We start from the raw sequence: 22,746 nt of genomic DNA on the forward strand, positions 1-22,746 counted from the left end.
CTCTTACTTTGAATATTTTAACCTAACAATCTGCTTTTAAATGTAGTTCAACGTTTAAACACGGGAATTAATTCTGGACTTTTTCTGCCATTTAATTTGTGCTAAAGATAAACAAATCTAAAGTAGCGAAATGATGTGAGTTTACTTGGAAATGAAGGGAATGAACCAGCCGCGAGTGGCGCTGCAGATCCACCGTCGTCGTCAACATAAACAACAGACAGGAGTTCAGGGAGGGGGAAGAGCTCCAGAGTGTTAGAAGAAGCAGCCGCCTGAAGCCTGAAGCAGGCCGACACAACCCTGCTGCTGCTGCAAAAAGACGCCGAAGCGTCCGCAGCCGAGCACCGGCGGAGGGGAGAGGAGCACCGGCCGGGCCGGCAGAGCCGCCACCCCGCAGCAGCAGCTGTTCTCCAGCTGGTGCTGAAGCTGCGCTCGGCGGAGCAGACAGGGCGGATCTGTCTCGGGGGAAACCCACCAATCCATCACTTTCGTCGCTCCACTTTACGCATACCCTGCTTTAAAGGACTCTCCAGCCGGCGTTTGCTTTCGGCAGAGCTTGGTTTCTGAGGGAGACAGAGGAGGGAGAAGGAGAAGGAGGAGAAGGAGGAGGAGGGTGGGACCGCGTCCTTGGGCTGCGGAGCGGGCCTCGGCCTGGGCTCGTGGAGAGGAGGATGCTGACAGGCTGAGCTCATCCACTTCCATCTGCACACGAGAGCGAAGACGAGCGGAGAGAAGATGCAAACCAAATCTGAGGACATGGCCATGGAGGTGGCCGAGCCCGCTGGAGAGGCCACTGAGGCGGGGTCGGTGACACAGCAGGACCAGGCCCTGGAAGATGAGATGGAGAGGCTGCTAGAGGAAAACGAGGACCTCAAGGTGTGTTCCTCCGGGGGAAATAAATAATAATAATAATAATAATAATAATAATAAAGCAATCTCTACTTTTCTGTTATCAGCTAGGACTTATGCAGAAGACATTGAATGGATTAGGCCTATACTTCCCCCTGAAAAGGAGTCAAAATCTCCCATATTACCATATTAAGATGGCAGAAAATGATTATTTTTGTTTAAAACCTGTTGTCCTATTTACTCTTCGCTGTTTTTGTACATTTGCTGTGTCATTATTGAGAAATAGGGAAGTAAACATCAGTCGATTTGTCTGTTGAACATCCTGCTTGCTTCCAGAGCTAAGGCCTATAAACTGAAACTGGCTACAGATGAGTAGTTGATTATTGATCATGCTGGCATTGAGCCCCAAGGATCAATTATATTGCGTGTTTCAAAAGGACAATAAGCAGAGTCTGGCCTTTTTTTTTTTAAAGTAATCATTATTAGTTAATGTCTGCAGAACAGGCCTATGTGTGGGAGCTAAAATTGTGTATTGTAATTTGCATTTATTCTTCATCTGGAGTGACCGGTCAAATTCTGAACAACAGTACTGGCGTTCATCTTGTAAAGCAGACACTTGCCTATGTGCATCTTTGCTTTGTACACTCCAATAGTGTGAAATTGAAGAGATGAGGACCGAGATGGAGGAGATGCGTGACACTTTCTACGAAGAAGACACTTGTCAGCTGCAGGAGATGAGGCGTGAGTTGGAGAGAGCCAATAAAAACTGCCGGATCCTGCAGTACAGACTGCGCAAGGCTGAGAGGAAGAGGCTGCGCTACGCCCAGACGGGAGAGATCGATGAAGAGCTGCTCAGGAGTCTGGAGCAGGACCTGAAGGTAGGGAGGAAGGGTGAGGAGAGGCTGCTGGAGGGGGTCTGTGATCATATTTACCTTTTTTTTGAACTCCTATATATATATATATATATATATATATATATATATATATATATATGAATATGATATTTTACCGTTCACGATAAACTGCCAAAAAAATTCCTCACGATAAGAATTTGTCATCTCACGCTAGAAACGATAAATTCGCGTTGATGACGTTTTTGTGTAAAGCTTATTTATGGTTCTGTGTTAAATCCACGCACAACGTACGTGAAGGAAGGAAGGAAGGAAGGAAGGAAGGAAGGAAGGAAGGAAGGAAGGAAGGAAGGAAGGAAGGAAGGAAGGAAGGAAGGAAGGAAGGAAGGAAGGAAGGAGGGAGGGAGGGAGGGAGGGAGGGAGGGAGGGAGGAAGGAAGGAAGAAGGGAAGGAAGGAAGGAAGGAAGGAAGGAACGAAGGAAGGAACGAAGGAACGAAGTGAGAAGAAATGCATCTGAAAGAAAGAAAGAAATGAGCCAGAAAGAAAGAAAGAAAGAAAGAAACGCATCAGAAAGAAAGAAAGAAAGAAAGAAAGAAAGAAAGAAAGAAAGAAAGAAAGAAAGAAAGAAAGAAAGAAAGAAAGAAAGAAAGAAAGAAAGAAAGAAAGAAATGAGCCAGAAAGAAAGAAAGAAGATAGATTTATAGTTAAAAAGGTGTAGTTGAATTGGTATTTTTTTATCGGGGTAAATGCCAGAAATTATCGTGATACATTTTTTAGTCCATACCGCCCATCCCTAACATATATATATATGTATATATATATATATATATATATATATATATATATGAATAAAGCCATAGATGAAAATCATGCAAACATTTTACAAATTAAAACAAACTCTGATAGTAAACTGACTAAAATGAGATGGAATGACACAACTGGTTGCAAGTTGCATCCTCACATAGCGTGTAACATTACAGGTGGCGAAGGATGTGTCAGTCAGGCTACACCACGAGCTGGAAAAAGTGGAGGAGAAACGTACCAAGACAGAAGAGGAGAATGAAAAACTTAGACAAAGACTCATAGAGGTGGAAGTGACTAAACAAGCTCTGCAGAATGAACTAGATAAAACCAAAGAGGTAAGTACATTTTCTTCTCCAAACACATCCATCTGCATCGCATCACTACCATGACAAGAAGGTAATAGATTTGATGTTCAGTTTAGGTTTCATGCCTGATAAGGTCAACATGAAAATATTAAAATGTAGCTCAGATTTAGCATTTCGAATAAAAAAAGTGTCCATCTTCTGTCAGTCTCAAAAGAGGAGGGGAAGCAAGGACATCCTGAAGACTGACAAGAAACCAGCACAGACTCCTACTGAGGTGAGGAGTCACAAATAAAAGCAACACTTCATGTAATTGTATTGTATTGTATTCTTTAAAGCGGTTTTGTTACCTACAATGATGTTAAAGATCCTGCACAGAGTAGTATGTTCTTTTCTGTTATATTTTCAGTAGTGTGACACTGTTTCACATTAAAGCATATCGGAAAAAAATATCTTAGTCTTTTGCTGACATCCTTTTGCTGAGATTTGATATTGAGTAAGACTTAGCAAATGGCAGATATCCTACTGGTCCAGTGAAAGACAGACCGTTGTACATAATCTTTACTTTAATCCCAAGTCGTTCTGGCTCTATAGCCAGAAATTGGCTTTTATAATGACCGGAATACACTTTAAGAGTCACTTTTTGTGTTCCAGGAGGACAACGATGACCTGAGATGCCAGCTAGCTTTTATTAAAGAGGAAGCCGTGCTCATGAGGAAGAAGACGGCCAAGATTGACAAGGAGAAGGATCGTCTGGAACAAGAGCTGCAGAAGTATCGCTCCTTCTATGGAGAATTGGACAGGACTCATCCCAAAGGTGAGGCAGGGGGGCCGCCCACCACCCGCGAGTCAGAGCTGAAGCTGCGGCTTCGTCTGGTGGAAGAGGAGGCCAACATCCTGGGGAGGAAGATTGTCGAGTTGGAGGTGAGAGCAGAAAACGACATCATTCGACACATTTCCATTGGAAAGTTAATGAGATGTTTGAGTCTACTTCCATTTTTTTCCAAACAGGTGGAGAATCGCGGCCTGAGGGCCGAGCTTGACGACCTCCGCGGCGAGGGACAGGGTGGTGGGAGCTCCGGCTGTGGAGCCATGGGTGGCCAGAGCGGTGGAAGAGGCTTGGGGGAGGATCTGACGGAGCTACGACAGCAGCTGCAGTTGGTGGAGGATGAGGCCGAGCTTCTGAGGAGAAATCTGGCTGATGCTGAGGACCAGAACAAGAGGGTGACTACTGAGTTGAACAAAATGCGCTTCAAGGCGGGAACCCACGAGGGCGGTGGCAGGCACGGAGGAGGAGGTGCGGGAGGTGCAGGACTCGATGGAGTGAAAGTAGAAGCTCTGCAGGAGGAGCTGAAGGCTGCAAGGCTGCAGATTAATGATCTAAGTGGCAAGGTATTTAAGAATAAATCATGAATAGCAGTGATTATCAGCTTCCTACAGGACTGTCTCAGAAAATTAGAATATTGTGATAAAGTCCTTTATATTCTGTAATGCAAAAATGTCATACATTCTGGATTCATTACAAATCAACTGAAATATTGCAAGCCTTTTATTATTTTAATATTGCTGATTATGGCTTACAGCTTATCTAAAAAAATTAGAATATTCTGGGAATCTTAATCTTAAACTTTAAGCCATAATCAGCAATATTAAAATAATAAAAGGCTTGCAATATTTCAGTTGATTTGTAATGAATCCAGAATGTATGACATTTTTGTTTTTTTAATTGCATTAAACAAAATAAAGGACTTTATCACAATATTCTAATTTTCTGAGACAGTCCTGTATATGGCACCCCTTTGCTCTTACTGCGTCTCTTTCCAATCAGGTGATGCAGCTGCAGTACGAGAACCGCGTGCTCCTTTCCAACATGCAGCGCTACGATTTGGCCTCCCATCTCTCCCTGCGAGCCAGCCCTCGGGACAGCGACGCGGACAGCGATGCTGGAGGTGGCGCGAGTGGCCGCCGTGAGAGCGACGAGGACTCCACCTCCTCCCGCATGCTCCCGCCTCACCGCAAACGTGAGGGTCCCGTAGGCGGGGAGAGTGACTCAGACGAGGTCAGAAACAATAACGGCAGCGGCCAATGCATGACGCCCACGCGGGGCCTGTACACCCCCAGCGGGCCGGAGGGCGCCGCCTCCGCCGCCTTGGCCCGCCTCCTGCCCGGCGGCCGCTGCAGCCTCCGCGAGAGGCAGCAGATGATCGACATCCGCGTGGAAGCCGAGAGGCTCGTCCGCACGATCGACAGGCTCATCACCGACACGGCCACCATCATCTCCGAGGCGAGGGTCTACGTTTCCAACGGTGACTTAATGCTCGGGAGGGTGGGCGAGGAAGGTGGAGAGGAGGAAGGGGGCCGAATTAGGGAACATGAACTACTTTATCGCATCAACGCTCAGATGAAGGCCTTCCGAAAGGAACTGCAAGCTTTCATTGACAGGCTGGAGGTGCCACGGCTGGATGACAGGGACACGGAGGAGCCGTTATCGGTGAGAGTACGACTAAAGCACTCATGGTGGCATTCAGAAAGTCCCAAAAGAATCCGTCTTTATTCTGATTTCTCCGTCTCTAACTTATTTCTCATCTGTGATGTTTTTTTCACTCCTGCCTTCCTTCGCCCAGATGTTCCAGCCCATCATTTTGCTCATCCTCATACTCGTGTTATTCTCATCCCTCTCTTATGCCACCATCTTTAAACTAGTTTTCCTTTTCACTCTCTTTTTTGTTATGTGATTAAGCCTCCCTTAGTTCACGTCATCCCTCGTTTTGTCTTTGCTCTGTTGATTTTTTATTTTTTCTTCCATCCTTGCATTATTTGTTGCCAAGGTAATCCCATGCACAGAAAAAGCTCAGCACTTCTCAAGGCCGCACTCAAATTGGCATCAACACTGGAGTCCACATTATCGCCAAACATCATCATCTGCAGCCCCTGCCTGAGAAGGTGAGTCAGCGTGACGTTTTCGTGCACAACAGAATATAATTTTAATTTAAAATGAATGAATGAAATGAATTGAAATGCACATTCTTTCAACTGGTAAGACAACTGTATGGTAAAAATTAGTGATGCACCGAAATTAAAATTTGTGGCCGAAACCGAAACCGAAAATAATAATAAACACTTGGCCGAATACCGAACATGGTTCTTCAGCAGTTTTTCATTTATTTTGCCAATTTTTTCACCATTGCATAAATCAAATAAATTTGATTTAGGCATGCTTTTCAAAGAAAAAAATCTTTTACAAAATTACAAGGTAGAAAATATTTATTGAACATAAAAAAATGAAATCTTTTTAATTTCCCAGCATTATGTTGTTTTGGTTCCACCTCCTGGTGAATGTTAGGTAAAATTCTTATGGGGTTAGTTTTTGGTTGGCCAACGATTTATGTAGTGCGCAACGTTACGGGACGGAGCGGCCAGTCTATTTCCTTATTTTACAACGCCATTATTAATTGTTCGGTTTTTTCCCCCACTTATTCCACCGAACACCGAAAGTGTTTTTTGCCATTTTCGGCCGAACAATTTCGGTTACCGAACAATCAGTGCATCACTAGTAAAAATGAAGGTTGAACCAGTATGTGATTAAATAAACGGGATGAAGTAAGGCAGTTAGCTTTACACTGGTCAGTCTTTTAGCGCTCTATATATCAAAATGTGCTTCTAGCCAACCTAAAGGCAAAAATCTTGTGCATCTTTAGTGATGTGTGTCTTGTGTGTTTGTGTGTAATTATTAGTGTGATATTAGTTGGTCTTAGGCAAATACTACCTCACACGTACAACAACATGTAGATGTACTGGTGTTATCCATCTTTTTAAGTAAGATAGATAAATGATTGATTATGCAGTTTTATACTCTGCCGAGACAAGACCAAATGGAGCAAGTTACCCCTAGGAAGAGCACTGCTCCTAAACCGCCTTAAAGGCCTTGTTGGCAGTGCGGGCTCTTTTTCCCTGACTTGATAAAAGTCCCCATCAAAAGTATTTGCATAATGCCTACCCTGTAGCTACTTTGGCACCCACTCAAATGAATATTGAACATCGATTGGCCAATCGGAGTAGACTGGGCTCTTAGTGTTGGGCATTGAGGAAGCAGGAGCTGAAACAGCATTTTAGGCAGAAGAAGTAGGCTACTTCTCCGTGGCCAGTAATACAGAAGAAATGTGCAGTTTTAGTAAAACAAAACGTCTTTCTGTTGCAAGTTCTTCAACATCATTTCATGTTAATTTAAACACCCGTAATAGGAACTTTTAAAATGTGTAAATAAACAAAAAATACCCAACCACACATTAGAAAGATAGAAGATAAAGTTTACTATTGTCATGGAAACCTTGGTAATGTCCCCTGCTTTCTTTGTGTCTCAGTTTAAGTCTCTTTGATAGGTTATGTCAAAAAGGTTTTTTGCTGTACTGTACTAAAAGATTATCTATCTTAGTAGTAAGTAGTAGAACAATGGTTTCCGTTCATTCAAGTATTAAGCTCTGTGATCCACAAAAAAGTTATTTAAAGGTATAGTCCTTGATTTTGGAGAGCTAGCAAGATTTGAAAGTTGCACCTCCTCTAAGCCCCGCCCCTCCTCCCCCTCCCGTCAGCGCTGCGTCCAAAACCACGCCCCCACAAACTTTGGGGAATACGCATTTGCAGGAGTCGAGTTTTCCAGGACATTTTGGACAGCACATTTTCAACAAAACTACCCCATGTCTCATTCACCTGTAAGCGAGGCCGGTTTTAGGGGGAGGCAGGGGTGGGCTGTGCCCACCCAAACGTGCGTCCTGCCCACCCAATCAAAGTTATGGGGATCCTTTATTTTTTTTATAATTTTATTTTTTTATAAATATAAAAGAATATCACAGAATATGTGTACCATTTCTGATTGGGTGGGCACTACGCATCATTGACAACAATGAACGCATACCGCAAAAGTTGTGTCTCGGCAGAGGGACCTGACGTCCCAGCAAAATGAGCACAACACAGAAGTGTTCAGAACAGCACACAGAGCACACACTGAAGGCTCATTTATGGTTCTGCGTTACACCAACGCAGAATGGTGCGCGTCGCCGCGTACCCTACGCCGTAGGCTACGGCGTAGCGTAGCCGTGGAAACAGAGCCTGCACGGCAGCGCAGCGCCAGCCGCACCGGCGCTCTCCGCCCTCACCGGGATGGAGACGCCTCCATCCCCCCAGTATGGGGGTCTGTGGCAGACCAATCCGTGCCATTCAGACCACAAAAAACAGATTGGTCAGAGTTTTTACAGGATTAAAGCTGTCAGAGAGGTCGGATTTTTTTCTTTCCTTTTTCTGAACACATTATTCACTGGCTACTCTCAGGATGGAAGGACCATTTCACCCTGTATAACAATAAATGTTTTTGAATACGATCACAGACTATACCTTTAAAACACATTTTCTGTATAATTATACCACCTAACCTCCTAGCTAATGTCAGAATCAGATTGAGAGTGTTATAAAAACTAAGACGGCATGAAAAACAGTATATGATCGGAAGATTAAAAAAAAGTAGAAGAAGAATATATTTTCTCAGTTAATTTATATTAATTAAAACCAGAAGGACTGCAGTTTTATAACAAATAAACAATCTAACAATGAACACAACTGAACCTCATTTACAGTTTATTGTCCATCCTCATGAAGCATTCGGTTACTGCGCCGTATGTTTTAGATGTTTCCCTACATCAAGACACCTGGTTTGGCTGAATGAGTCATTAACAGATCTGAGCAGACCAAACATCTCACTTCCACGTTGAGCCCCATGCAGATCTAAGGTTAGCTGCAGTTCCTCGACTGGCTGTTAGCGGCTGGCTGCAAAAGCGAGTCCGTCTCCTTTGACCTGGTTGTTAAAAATCCAACTTTACAGCAGAAATTAACATATTAATGTCTGGTTCAAAAAAACGTTTTGGTCAAAATAATTTGATGTCACATCTATGACAACTCTGAGGGAGAAGTTTTTGTACCTCGCCAGGAGAATTTAGATAGAGCATTACATTTATTTCTAATATGATTGATTGACAGTTGACTCAGCCAATGGCTAGCCATTATCACTTTCATATACTCCTCATGCTACCAGGCTTAGCAGAGTAATCATCTGTTTGTATCAACCCAGCATCGGCTAAATGCCATTGTCACTTTTGATTTCAGCCTCGAGTCAACGAGTAAACAGTGTTTTCCGCTGTAAACGCCTGTCGGTAGCTTTATAAGTATTTCAGCGGGGATCTACTGAAGGACCTGGGAGCCAAAGCTAACTTTGAATTAGGAGGACCTAGATTGAGGACCCTTGTCTTAAAGCTACCTTCAAACTAACTACAACAATATGTGTATTTAAAAAAAAAAATGCATAAAAGGGACTGTTTGTAACGAGCCTCTCCATCCAGTCGCTGCCACCTTGACACAAAACCGAACAACTCGCTTCGAAATTACACTTCTGTTAGTAGACTCAAGCAGAGGAGAGTTCGTGGGCTCCAACACTTGTCTATTTTGTCCTAACTATGTACTCAAAGTACCAATCCACTTCTATAGAAGCAGAGCCCATCAACTCTCATTCTTTTGAGTCTGTTGAGTGACTTGTAAAGACTTCTTGTACATGATAAGATGGCAGAGACCAGACAGAAGTTTGCCTGTCCAAACAGTCCTTTTTATAAATGTTTTGGACACACAAAGACTTATCATTACCACGGCTTGTCTGGAGGAACCCTACCCACACCATCACAGAAGTGGAATGACATTTTTGAGTCTTGTCAGACGCTTAAAATAGCAGTTTAATTTTATATAGTTCTGTCATTTATTGCCATTTTGCAATCACATATTTCATTCTCACTCAAAACACCTTCAATTTGTGTTATTTTGGTTCTCAACAAAGGTTTACACTGCTTACCATTTGAGTAGTTTGAGTCAAATTCAATAAAGCTATAAAATTGTAGACAATGCACAGCAGTAAATGATATCATAATTATACTAAGTGACTTTATTTCACTTTTTCCATCTCAAGCCACAAAATAAAAATCTATTTGCACTCAGCACTTTTGCACAAAACATTGTGTGACAACACTGTCACAGAAAGTCATATTAATTACTATATCGTCCTAGAAAGCAGAGCTAATACTTACTGTGCAAAAGTTAATACACTCTATTTAAAGCGTGTGCATATTTGTGTGTCTTAAAAGTAACACAGTTCCTACACCAGTGAAAACAAAAATCAGCCACCAGCGTAAATCCGCAACATACTGCCCTAAAAACCAAGAATGCATCCAGTACAGTGGGCTACAGTTCCAGTTGTGGAGCTGGTCTTTGCTGCAGCCTATCATCCCGCTGTTGTTACCCCGAGGTAAAGGCAGTTTGTTTGTACACTCCCCCTAAACTCCTGACCCATTCATCAGGGAGCTCAACAGGTGAAGCGATGATGATCTCCAGAATGTCAAAGTGATGATGTCAACTAGGATATGTAAGATCTTGTTGTCTTTGGGGCTCTGAAATTACCAGCAGAGTCCCGTATTAGATGAACACTGGCAACTGGATTCAGACGTCAATGCAGTTGGAGGGAAGACTTCAAGTTCGAGCTGCTTCGGGACAATTTACTCAATTTGAAGCATAACGTTTGTGATGCTCGTCTTCCTTGACGTAATACTGGTATTTATCACTCTATTATTTTAAATATTCAAGCCTGAGATCATGACAATATTAATCATAAATCATAATGACGGAGAAAAAATGTAAATAAAAACACTTAAAATGTTGCCAGACATACTGGGCACCTGCCTAACAAGTCTCCTTGGCGTGACTGCCTTTAATAAAAATATATTATTGACTGTGACACATTATTACTCACTGTGTCACCCACACCCATTTGGCATCCCTTGGAATGAGTGATTTGCAACTTGACATGGTCACAAGATCAAATCTGCCCGAGCATCCCAAAGCAGAGTGGCAACAGAGAAGCCCATTGGCTGGGAGACGTGGCCAGCTGAAATAGCTCTGTAAACACTTTCCCTCTCTTCGTGTGCCCCGGTAATTATAGCCAGGATGCTGGTGACGACAGGCGACGAGACTTCAAATGCTGGAATAAATTTGACATTGTGCTATTTGACCCCGGCCGTGACGGCGGGACCACGCAAACAGTCGGGGGTTGGGTATAAAGAGCTGAGAGGGAGGGGTGGGGGGGAGACCCCGGCTGGAACAGAAGATGTTTACCCTTTAACTCAACGTTTCGGACCTCAGCCCGTCTCTGTCAGAAGGAGGAGGAGGAGGAGAGCCTTTAAATCCAGTCGGCAGCGCTTTATGTAACACAGAGGAGGAAGCAACGTGCGGAGAGGACGCTTGGCAGTTTGGGAACGTGGGGAGTGAATTTACAGTTTATCACGGAGAGAGAAGAGCAGGCAGAGGATTTATACACGAGGGCTGGGAGCGCTTCTGCATACAGCCAGGTAAAACTATACTGCCTTGTATGGGGGTCACGTCATTTCAACTTAAAACTATGAGGTCTCAAAATGTATAAAATGAAAGATTTCTTAAAAATTGGGCGTTTTGACTCATTTTAGTCCTTTTTCTTTGGCTCTGACATGTCGTCAGTGCGTGCGCCCCTCTGCCCTACCGCTCACTTTATGACGCATAGTTACAAGATTATTAATATCTCTAGTCTTGCATCACAGGTGGGAGGGAAGTGGCTGGTACATTCGGGCACTTTCCACAAGGATACTTGTAATTCTGAATGTTGGCAACAACAACAACAACACTGCCTCTCTTCATATACTTGAGTTTATCTGCATTTGTGCCATTCTAGCAATTAGTACTCAGACTGGCACGCGTTAGTGGATTTGATTGACAGACAGACTTCAGTGCAAAGGAGATGTAATGCAGGAGAATGTTTTAAAAGGAACATTTTGATGTTGGAATGAAAATATTCATTTAATTGAAGGACAATTTATATATTTTTTTTTCTCCTTGTGTAATTAAAAAAGTAAAATATTTAGCATTTATATATATATATATATATATATATAAATGTGTATATATATATATATATATATATATATATATATATATATATATATATATATATATATATAACCTCCACATTTATGAGGAATTTATTGGTAAATTGTGTTCGAAATGGTGACGATGCTGTGCGTTCAGCCATATGCAACTGACTCCCGGTGTTCACATCTGATCAGCTTCCAAGCACATGGCCAGCTCACTGCATGCTGGAGATGTATGTTTACCTTCTTATCCAAGAGTATGATTGTGTAACAGAGGCAGTAAAGAGCCTCAAAGTAACCAAGAGTCCAAATGTTTGCTGAGGGGCTGTCATACAATACCCATGCTCGTGTTTTGTACCAGAACTTGAGACTGACGAGCCTGGGAATGTTGGAGAAGAATGCCGAAGCAAAGGGCTGTAAATATCTGACCTCTGTGAGAATGGAAAGCATAAAAACATATAAAGGGATTTAAAAAGGTTAACCGCCATCAGGTCAAAAATGTAGACATCAAAACTGCATTTAAGGGTAAAGAAAGATGACAGAATATATCGTTTTTTTATTTGTCCTTTTGATGTGTGCCTTTAACAAGTGTGTTTTTTTTTTCATGTGTTTGACCTTTTTAGTGTTTCCAGGCGATCAATCCATCTGTCAATCCCTGCTGGCAGCCCAACAGTAACCCCTGACTGGAAAGTGAAACGGGATAAAGGGGAAACTTCCATTTCAAAAAGGCCTCCGGGTATTGAGCGGCTTGCGTCATGGCAGCCATCGATCTGGAGCACGGTGGCCGGCGGTGGGGGCAGGAGAGGCCAGATCTGATGGACAACTTTGACTCAGAGATGCAGGAGTGGGAGGATCAGCTGCAGGACATCCAGAAGAAAATCGAAGAGGTGAGATTTTCTGTTCGAATACAGGGATGTATTTGACTGCAGCACCGTCGATATACAATCTCAGTGAGTCTTTGTTCCATGAAGTCATTGCACACGTTGGAATTTGGCTCATAAGATTTTTTTCTGTCCAAAAAGGGAAGGAATTCAGTCAGAAAACTGTATTTGGTTTAAAAATGCCCTTCAAACCTAAGTCACATATGTGGCACATGCTATCTGTCTCTAGGTAAGAGTTTCTGTGCCCCCGAGTGAATGTTAATCGGTGTAAAGTGTGTGTCCTCCGTTATAAACTGCTGCCAGCATGCAGACTGACTCTTAGCCTCTTGGCCTTGTTGGAGCAACGGTACAGACGAATGTTAACAAGCTTATTAAACTGGGATGTGCTGACAGTTGTGCTGGGGACACAAGTTTCTCTACCACACACATAGTGTGAAAGTGGATACTGATGGAATTATGAAAGGTCACAAAGGGACAACAGATGGTGGTGCAAAGTGGGCTAAAGTGCTGATCAAAAATAATAATATATGATATTTTTATGCATAAGTGTCATACTTATTCTTTTTTTTTTTTAAACATGTTTCTTTATTGGGTAATCCATGTAAATGATATTACACAATACACATTTCTTTTAAAGGGTTCGACAGAATACCCCGTTTTATATTTTACCATACATACACAAAAAAAATAAAAAATTAAATTAAATTAAAAATAAATAAATAAATAAAATAAATAAGGGCACAAAACTTAACATAACAAACACCCCAAAACACACACACTGCAAAATACGTAATTATAAACAGGTCCCAAAGTAAGTACCGATTACCAATCAAATCTGACTGAAGACAATAATAATAGGAAAAATAACGTAATAAACTAAAATACAGGACACGCAAAACAGCAGCAACAAAAAAATTAAAAAATTAAAATGAATTAAAAAAACAAAATAAGATAAATAAATAAAAATTAAAATAAACTGACATAAGAGGAACCCTAAAAAAAATGAGACATGGTTAGCAATATCATACTTCCCTGTAATTAAGTTAAATCAGATTAAATTAATCTTCCAAGGATGCCAAAGAATTAACAAAAGAAAGAATAGGTTCCCAAATGTAAGAAAACTTATCAGAGCAACCCCATATACCGTATTTAATTTTCTCTAAATATAAAAATGACATCAGGTCTTTCAACCAAGAATTGGGAGATGGAGGTTTTTGGTCCTTCCATTGAAGTAGTATACGTCTATGAGCTACAAGAGAGGAAAAAGCAATTATATTAATCTCCTTCATAGTAAAACTATTAAAATCTTCAGGTACACCAAAAATAGAAATTAAAGGGCTAGAATCCACCGGTTTATTAAGGGCTTTTGAGAGAGTATTATAGAAAGGTTATAGAAAGATGACCAAAACTTATAAGCAAACTTATACTTATTCTTTTGTTTTTGTTTGTTTGCTTTGTTTTCCAGCTGTACAATGAAGTTCAGACCAGAAGAGGAGCAAGTGACATCCCTGCTGACAACCAGAAAAATTGCGGCCCGTTGGAATATGGGCTCGGGCAACGTGGCAACAGACTTATTCCGGCTGGCCAACATAGTGAAAGTCACCCTGGAGATGCAACCATGTCGCATCACCAGTATGGCAACAGCTGTAACTACGGCACCAGTGGGTACAGTCATCCCGGCAGTCATCAGAATGGCTACAGCTACTGCCACTCCAATGTGGCCCCAGAGATCGGAGACTTACTGCAGGATTATTTGGGGAAAGGACAACAAATGGGTCGGAAGAACAACGGAGCGCGCCGCGTGGTAAGTAGAGATTTTGCCCCTTCCTTGTGCCTGAGTCACATGGCATTTGCTCATCCGAAGAAACAGGATAGCTGGACTCGAGTCAAAGCTGTGGTTCTGGCAGGAACATATTGATTACAGTTCCTCTCCAGTGTACTTGAGCAGGTTACCAGATAGGAGTTAGTTTCACACCGAAGCCCAACTCTTGCACTTTCGTAACATGGAACACTTGAGAAGGAAGCCAGGATATTAAAGTCAGTCCTGATCCAGTTGTGCTGTATTAAGTGTTGATCAGGCAGTTTGGTGTTGATACCGCCAATCCAGAGACACCAATGATCCTGAAGAGATTTAAAAATATATATTTCAATCTTTCAGCACTTCAGTGATACAATCAAGGTGAGCCCGGACATGGCTGCACAGCAGGATGACAGCAGGAAGCGATATGGGAGCCATAGGTAAGAGGTGGCATACATCAGTTGTAAAATAAAGAGAATCAAGCTTTGGTGTTTTACTTTTCCTGAATGGTTCTGATTTACTTTCTCTGTCAAACCAGGCTTGAGCAGGAGCAGCTTCCGAACATATTTGAGGAAACTGAAAACAGGAAGAACCGAGGTTCCCACATGAAGAGCTCCCTGCACAGAGATAGTTCACCCATCAAGGAGAACACAGGCACCAAGCCCCCTCTCGGGCAACGAGATGCTCCCGGTTTTCAAGCACGGTCGCAGCTCCCAGTTACAGCAACCGAGTCTCCCTCTCTAGACAGGAGGTCCCTGGCTCCAGGGATCCTGGGAGACAGGAAGGGCGGCAGCCCCTCTGTTCTCAGGAAGTTCGGAGCCATGCTTCAGGAGAACGAGGGGAAAATGCTCACAGAATCAGGAGTCGTGACCAATCAGGGACCGGCTGCGGAGGGAAAGTGTCCCACTCCCGTCTGTCAGCGCAGAGCTTTGGGAGCAACTGCAGTCGGCGGCAGGGTGCCCGTGCGTGTGCCTAACCAGAAATGCCAAGCAGATTCCAACATGCTGACAGCGGAGGTAGAGCCCGGCCAAGAATGGGATTTAGTACTAAACTCTTGTTGCCAGAACTCCAAGGATCAGAGAGGAAGCTACAGCAGTTGTAAAGCGTCACAGCCGTGTCCCCAACAGGCCCAGAGTCGATCGCTGGTTCCAGGGAGCCCAAAGATCAGACCCCGGGCTAACAGTGGTGCGGAACGAGATAGAGGGTTTGCTCAAATTGAGAAAGCGAGGAAGCCTGCCCTCCATCACGTTGAGCCCAAAGTGGACTACAAAAGCCCAGGCGGATCCCCTGGGCCTCAGAGGATCCAGAGGGGACAAGAGTTGCCAGATGGTTGCCACTTGAGAGACGAAGGATTTATTGAGCTGCTGGACATGCTGGAGATCCAGCACGAGTACAGCTCCAGTCCCAGAACAGGATATACATCTTACAGACAAGAACCCCAGCAGGTACGATGGTTCTTGCTCTTTCATTTAAAGTCTGTGACTTTGGAATCTGTCACACACTAACATATGACTTTCTATCCAGGTAAATCCCGCTGAGTTGTCCCCAGCCAGACCCAAGAAGAACTTCTCTCGCCCCGCACGGCCAGCCAACCAACGACCTCCTTCCAGATGGGCCAGTCGCACTCCCACTGCCAGAATCACTGCCCCATCAGGCCCAATGTACAGCACTCCAAGCCCCATGACTCGTCCCCCGAGTCCAATGGTTAAAACCCCGAGCCCCGCGCTGAAGCACCGGCCTCTCGTTTTCAATTCTCGTCGGACTGAGACCGTCATTATGTGATAGCTTCCATCTGAATGAAGCATTTCCGTCCTCTCAGAAAAACCCTGTCTTTGTAAATAGTGCAGATCTTTACGTTGAGCAAATTACTTTTAAGAGTGCTGCAAAATGTTTTCTTGTTGCCATAATTAAATAGCAATTTAAAGCAAATCCACAACATTCTCCAGTGTTGCTGTGGCTTTAAAGTTCCTCTGTGCCTGACCTTTGTCAAAACTTAAGCATTATGTTTTGTTATATAATCCATATTCCTCTTTTTTTTGTATTGAATGAAGATGTTTTGTCTTTTTTTTTCCTTTAAAGTGATTTAGCATACAGCCTTTTTTTGAGGATGCATGCTCCAAAGTCCAGTCATTGTAGTCTCCTCCTTAAATAGTATTCATCCTGGTCACCAACAGTTGACAAGCATCGTTGACTGGATCCTTATGTCAAAATGTATCCAAGGTGTTCAGATAACCGTTGTGATAAATGATTCTATTATGCCTTTAATGTACTTTTTTTCTTGGTAATAAATATGACAATGCTTTGATGTGTTTTGCAGCATCCCATTGTCTTGTCACTCTGATGACACCTCTTATTTCACAATCTTGAAGATTTTTTTTTTTACATTTTAAAGCAGCACAATGTAACTTTCAGCTTTTGTTGAGTTTAGCGGTTCCTTTGGACAAAAGCGGTAGTGCTTTACCAGTAGTGTGGCAGGGTTCCTACCATCCACCTCAAAGTTACATAGTGCCAGTGAAGGCGATACAGACCCCTCAGACCATGACAGAGGTTCATTAAACCTGTTGTAAGTTGATGTACCATCACAATGACTCTGGAAATATTATATTACGGTGGAAAAGTTACATAGTGCTGCTTTAAATCTTTGATTATCTGATATCATCAGATCCATACATGCCGATGCAGTGGAAGATCAATTATTGTAGTGTTAGTTGTCTCTCCTATGTTCTCCTATGTTGTGTTCTTTGATGCTCGTGTGACAGAGCTCTGATTAGTATGATTTAATCAAATTTATAAAAGAATTTGTCACAATGGTTATACTTTTAACACTGTAGAGCGTTCATTCACGAGCTGTTACGTTGCGGTCGTTATCAGGATATCCAGTGTACCGTACAGACCGGGATCACTTTCCAAGTGCTGTATTTTTTTCACCCAGTCTGGCTGCATCAACAGCCTCTGGCTCCACTGAACCCTCCCACTCTGTGCAGGGTGCGTGAACACATTTTCACACGCTCTCAATTTCACAGATCCGTGCACAGAGAGAACCGAATGTTCATTATTCACTAATATACACATCGAGTTGCCACTTTTGCACATGCGTACACATGTGCCTGGCATGTCACACTATCAATAACCTGGCAGAGGTAGTCAGAGTGTAAAATGTCATGTAAAGGCTGGTTTGGTGGATGTTTCGGAAGTCCCTTTGGCCTTGTGATCGCTGAGGCCTGTCACCCAACCTCTTGGTGCTATGTGGCACCTCAGACAGAAATAGGAAGCGTGACGTGTGTTTTGGTGCCAGAAATCTTAGCCTGCTGTCTATGGGGGTATAAATAAAGGGGGGGTATCAGCTCCTCTGTGTCTTCTTAGCTGTCGTTCTTTTCTCACTTTTTTCCACTTTCATTTATAATAATCAATATTTAATTCCAAACAAATATTTTAAACTTGAGGATTTCTTCCTGATTTTTCAAGATATAGCTTTTTTATCATTTCTTTTTATAAACGCCTTGCACCTTTGTTTTAGACACAGACTTTCTTCTCTGAATGATATCCAGATTTTTTCTTCTTCTATAGTTCAGCTTTTGCTCATCTATTTATTTTCCCCGTCATCTACTTCCAGGTTCAGCATAAATGATGGCCTATAGGTTGGCACCTCCATGGCCTGTGGTATTTTGATGAGATATCAGTAAACACTCACTACACTCATCTGACTCCCCGCCAAGTCGACCCCCTGCCGTCACAGACTAACTGTGAAACAGAGGATCCTCTTCTTAATGTCTTGAAAAGGGCGTATGCTTTTGCTCGCCCTTCTCGAGCCTCGCTTCAGCCTAGTGCACCCTCCCCCCACCGCTTCCCCCGATACGCCGATCTGACTGACACAGCATGGCAGAGCTTGGCACAGCATGTCCTCCACTCTGACACCAGAGACAGCCAGATGAGAGAGAAAGAGTACAACAATAGCAGACAGCTGAACTGTAGTCATGGATACCTTGACGTCAGTAGGCCCTGTAACACATCCAGTCTGACCCCTAGAGGAGCCGTGACACCCGTAAAAAGAACAGTTTGCATCGCAGCAATGAAGACTTCTGAACTTCTGAACTTCATTGCACAACTTGTTAAATATCTCCATGTGTACTTGTGGTACAAATGTATATGCCTCATTAACAATTACACCACCTTGCCCCGTGTGAATGTGTTTGAATGTGTATGAATGTTTGGTGGTGGTCGGAGGGGCCGTTTGGCGCGATATGGAAGCCACGCTTCCGTCAGTCTGCCCCAGGGCAGCTGTGGCTACAAACGTAGCTACCCCCCCCTTTCATCTGATTGGTCCATATTTGATAGTTTCCCAAAAGTCACCAAATTTTGCACTCAAGCCAGGCCTGGCGATAAATTTGATATTTCATGGTTTGCATTAATGGGCGTGGCCTAACGGCTCAACAGCGCCCCCTAGAAAACTTTTCTCTGCCATAACTTTTGAACGGGTTGTGATAAAGACGGACGTGGTGTCATCGGACTCGGTATTGAGTACTTGACCTTCATTGGCCTGAATTAGACCCGCCCCTTCTTCTGATTGGTCCATATTGATAGTTCCTACTTTCTGCCATAAATTTTGAATGCTTTGACATAGAGAGTCGTGGGTGGTGTCATCTGACATGGTTTTGAGTCCTTGACCATAATTGGTGCAAATTAGCCCCGTCCCGTCTTCTGATTGGTCGATATTTTATAGTTCCTATTTTCTGCCATAACTTTTGAATTATTTGACATAGGAAGTCGTGGATGGTGTCATTTCTGATATGCTTATGGGGGGCGGTGGCCATGAGTGCGAGGGCCCGTTCATCGCTGCTTGCAGCTTTAATTATTATTATTATTATTAATTGATATCAGCACATGTGCATATCCTTTGGGACATCTCACTGGTGAAATGCTAATAAAACAAAATGCTCTTTCATTTTCTTTTTTGGTGGCATTGACTGTATTTATAAACACATGGATAAAATTGTTGGTACTGTTCGATTAAACAAAGAAGAACCAACAATAGTCATTGAAATAACTTGAAAATGATTAAATAAATTATGAATGATAATTTACTAAACATTAACTAATGAAAATCAGGCATTGTTTTTTATTGATGGTTCAATAAAAATGGCCTTGACAAATGTGATGGCACTCTTTTGTTGCACAGCCTTTCGAGGCAATCGCTAAAATCAAGCAATTTCTCTAATTCTCAGTGAGACTTCTGCTGGGGACTCCCTTGTTCTGCTTGGGGACTTCAGTGCTAACGTTGCCATGACAGCGAGACCTGGAAGGGAGTGATTGGGAGGAACAGTCCCTCCGTGTGGTGGTAGTGGTGGTGTTATGTTATAGGACTTTAGCCTTCATCACGGATTTTCCAATACACACCATTCAACCATAAAGGTGTCCACATTGGCACTTGGCACCAGGACGCCCTCAGTCGCAGATCAATGATCGACTTAGTATTTGTGACATTGGACTTGCAGTCACATGTCTTAGACACTCGGGTAAAGAGAGGATTTTTGAACGCATCATTAAACGTTTTGAACAGTGTATTTTGGATAGATGAATTTCAAATGGATTTAGACACAGTAATAACTTGGCTTGAACTGAAGATGACATTTCAACAAGAGAACCTAATATCAGCTTTGAAGCATCTGGTTTGTAAATGTCGCTACTACTAACGCCACACCAAGTATCACAGAATTGACTCAAATCTTCATTCTATCTGATTGTGTTTGATGTGTGACTATTTGAATCTAAGGCCAAAGTGGACTACAGAACATGAAATTGACCCTAAAAAATTCCAGTAAATCCACCTCAAAGCAAAAATGGGGGGTTGCAGAAGGTCCCAGTCAAAGGCTGGATCTTCATCCTATCGATATGCTGGGTGGGGTGTTGGGAGTAGCTAAAAATAAAGATTGCTTGTAAAACATCACTGACAGGATCATTTAGGGTACGTGGAGATTTGTCCTGAGTGCATATCTGTCTAGCTGACGATGTTTTCTTAGATGTCCCTTACACGTGGGAAACTCATATTCACCTGCCCCGTGTCCTCCATTTCTGTCAAGACAGGAATGGGTTAGGAGGGCTGTCTACAACAAAATCCTCAGCATGTGTCAGTTGCCCAAAATAGATAGTGTCTCTAGTATGCATGTGCGTGTGTGCGTGTGTGTGTGTGTGTGTGTGTGTGTGTGTGTGTGTGTGTGTGTGTGTGTGTGTGTGTGTGTGTGTGTGTGTGTGTGTGTGTGTGTGTGTGTGTGTGTGTGTGTGTGTGTGTGTGTGTGTGTGTGTGTGCAAAATGCAAAGAGAGACGTGACAGGACCACCCTGCTCTGGAGGTTAAAGATGAACGGAATCGGATCACATGGAGCTCAACTACTTTACTGGTCCTTTTACACGTCTCTCTTGGCATTATATTACATGTTTTCTCTTGTTCAAACTTTGCAGTCAAGAGATCTTTGCTTGAGAACAACATGCATTGAAATGTCTTTGATGCTGCTCTCTTTGCACATCTGTGTTCCCATATTGGCATCCACCTGCACCACGTGTGAGCGTATGGTTTAATTAAGCAAGTTGAGAAGATGGACATCTGTCTTTTATAGCCTTGTCATGATTATTGGTAATGGCTGCTCCTTTACAGGTGTTTGAAAGGGCCTTGATGGCCTTTTCTTTACTCAATATACAACAAGCACTACTTATTAACTATATCCTTTAAATTTCTGAAAGAATTAACTTATGAGGTGAATCAGGATTGTTCTCTCTCTGTCTCCTTGTCGATGTGTGTGGAGAAAAGTATCAAAAGACTGCTCACTTTTAAACTAAAAGTTTTATTACAATAAAAGAAGCATGGAAGCACATTGTTGGCTATAAGTTGGACTCGTTTCCCATGGGGGTAGGACGCTGCCAGGGCTTCCCGTTGTCCCCGATTCTGTTCATTATTTTTATGGACAGAATTGATTAAGGCAGTCAAGGAGTGGAGGGATCCGGTTTGGTGACCTCAGAATTGTGTTTCTGCTTTTTGCAGATGATGTGGTTCTGCTGGTTCCATCAGGCCAAGACCTCCAACTCTTGCTGGAGGAATTTGCAGCTGAGTGTGAAGTGGCTGGGATGAGAATCAGAAGACAGACTGCAGAATCTGGGATCTTTCTGAGCCAATTGTCAAAAGAAATCAACGAGTATGCTCTCAACTCAAGTTTTTAAAGAGGACAGATGAAAGAAAACCTGCATGTTATCGATCAAACATCCCAACAGTTTTATATTCAGTGAAACTCATGACTGAGAGAAGCACAGATCAAAGGTCAAGGAACATCTTCCTCAACAAGGAGAGACCAGAACGGCCCAAATTCCTTATAAAAAAGTGTTATCAGATGAGATCACAAAACCAGATGCTTCATATGACCCCCTCCGAGACTTTATAGAGTCTCAAAAAAATCAAAGAAATAAGACATGCATGGTTATAAAATGTGACAAAAATACATATCCTCCCAAAACACACATTTTGTGGAGTGTGGGAGCAAAATCCTGATAGTAGAACCACCTTTTAATATAACCATCAAGACAGGAAAGACTCCCACAGTGTCCTCTGGCAGAGATCATCACTGTACAGCACTCCAAGACCAAAGGAAATCAGGAAAATACATACATATAAAGATGCATGGTGAGAAAATACAAAGTGGGACCTCAGGAAATTATAAAGGTGCCCAAAGCAGACTAGCTATCCCATCATTTCAGGATATGAAAACCTATCAAAGAAAAATTACTTTCACTTACTATCATACAAAATATTTACTGAGTCAACATTCTTGAAACTACTTTATAAATATGCACACGGATCTCTAAACTGTTGCTGATTTCCCAGTGGCATTGACAGCTTAAATCAGGAATTTAAAGGTGAAGCCTGTAAGAACAAAGGTCTCAATCCCACCACTCTTCACTCCTCTCTTTCGCCCACTTTTCAATATGGAACAAAATCTCTCATCAGATTGACTGAATTAGTGTCACAATCTGGTTCACTTCATCTTCGTCCACCTGTCCAAACTGTCAGTATGTGCCTGCATCCGTCCATCTCAAATGCTGCATGATGAGTGTAGCGGTGCAGGAGGTGGAGCCATTTAGGACAGCTAGGAGGAGGCAGAAAGCACTGAAAATACCACACCCCCTTATTAAAATAGAATGGGGCCGAAATATCTCGGCTTTGAGATGTGATCCACGAGGGTCGCCTTTCAAAACAAGAGCGTTGCGCTCTCGTGGGATGAGCTGGTGTTGCTCGGC

The 22,746-nt window shown here is 42.8% G+C and overlaps 1 protein-coding gene across 5 annotated transcripts; it reads left to right on the forward strand.

The window, feature by feature from the left end:
* The first annotated feature begins 211 nt into the window (after positions 1-211).
* LOC133464749 (protein SOGA3-like) lies at positions 212-16,772 on the forward strand. Of its 5 annotated transcripts, none has more exons than XM_061746909.1 (9): positions 212-873; positions 1,500-1,724; positions 2,679-2,837; positions 3,013-3,081; positions 3,459-3,728; positions 3,816-4,196; positions 4,633-5,295; positions 5,633-5,747; positions 12,421-12,548. In XM_061746909.1, exons 1-8 carry the CDS (start codon positions 733-735, stop codon positions 5,741-5,743), a joined length of 2,019 nt encoding a protein of 672 aa, XP_061602893.1. In that variant the 5' UTR covers positions 212-732; the 3' UTR covers positions 5,744-5,747; positions 12,421-12,548. The 5 variants fall into 5 exon arrangements, with proteins under 5 accessions (XP_061602893.1, XP_061602892.1, XP_061602891.1 ...); XM_061746908.1 differs by having other exon boundaries at positions 12,412-12,541; XM_061746907.1 differs by having other exon boundaries at positions 5,429-5,747; positions 12,412-12,531.
* The last annotated feature ends 5,974 nt before the right edge of the window (positions 16,773-22,746 follow it).

Source organism: Cololabis saira, chromosome 18 (assembly GCF_033807715.1).
Source record: "Cololabis saira isolate AMF1-May2022 chromosome 18, fColSai1.1, whole genome shotgun sequence".
NCBI classification, from domain to species: Eukaryota; Metazoa; Chordata; class Actinopteri; order Beloniformes; family Belonidae; genus Cololabis; species Cololabis saira.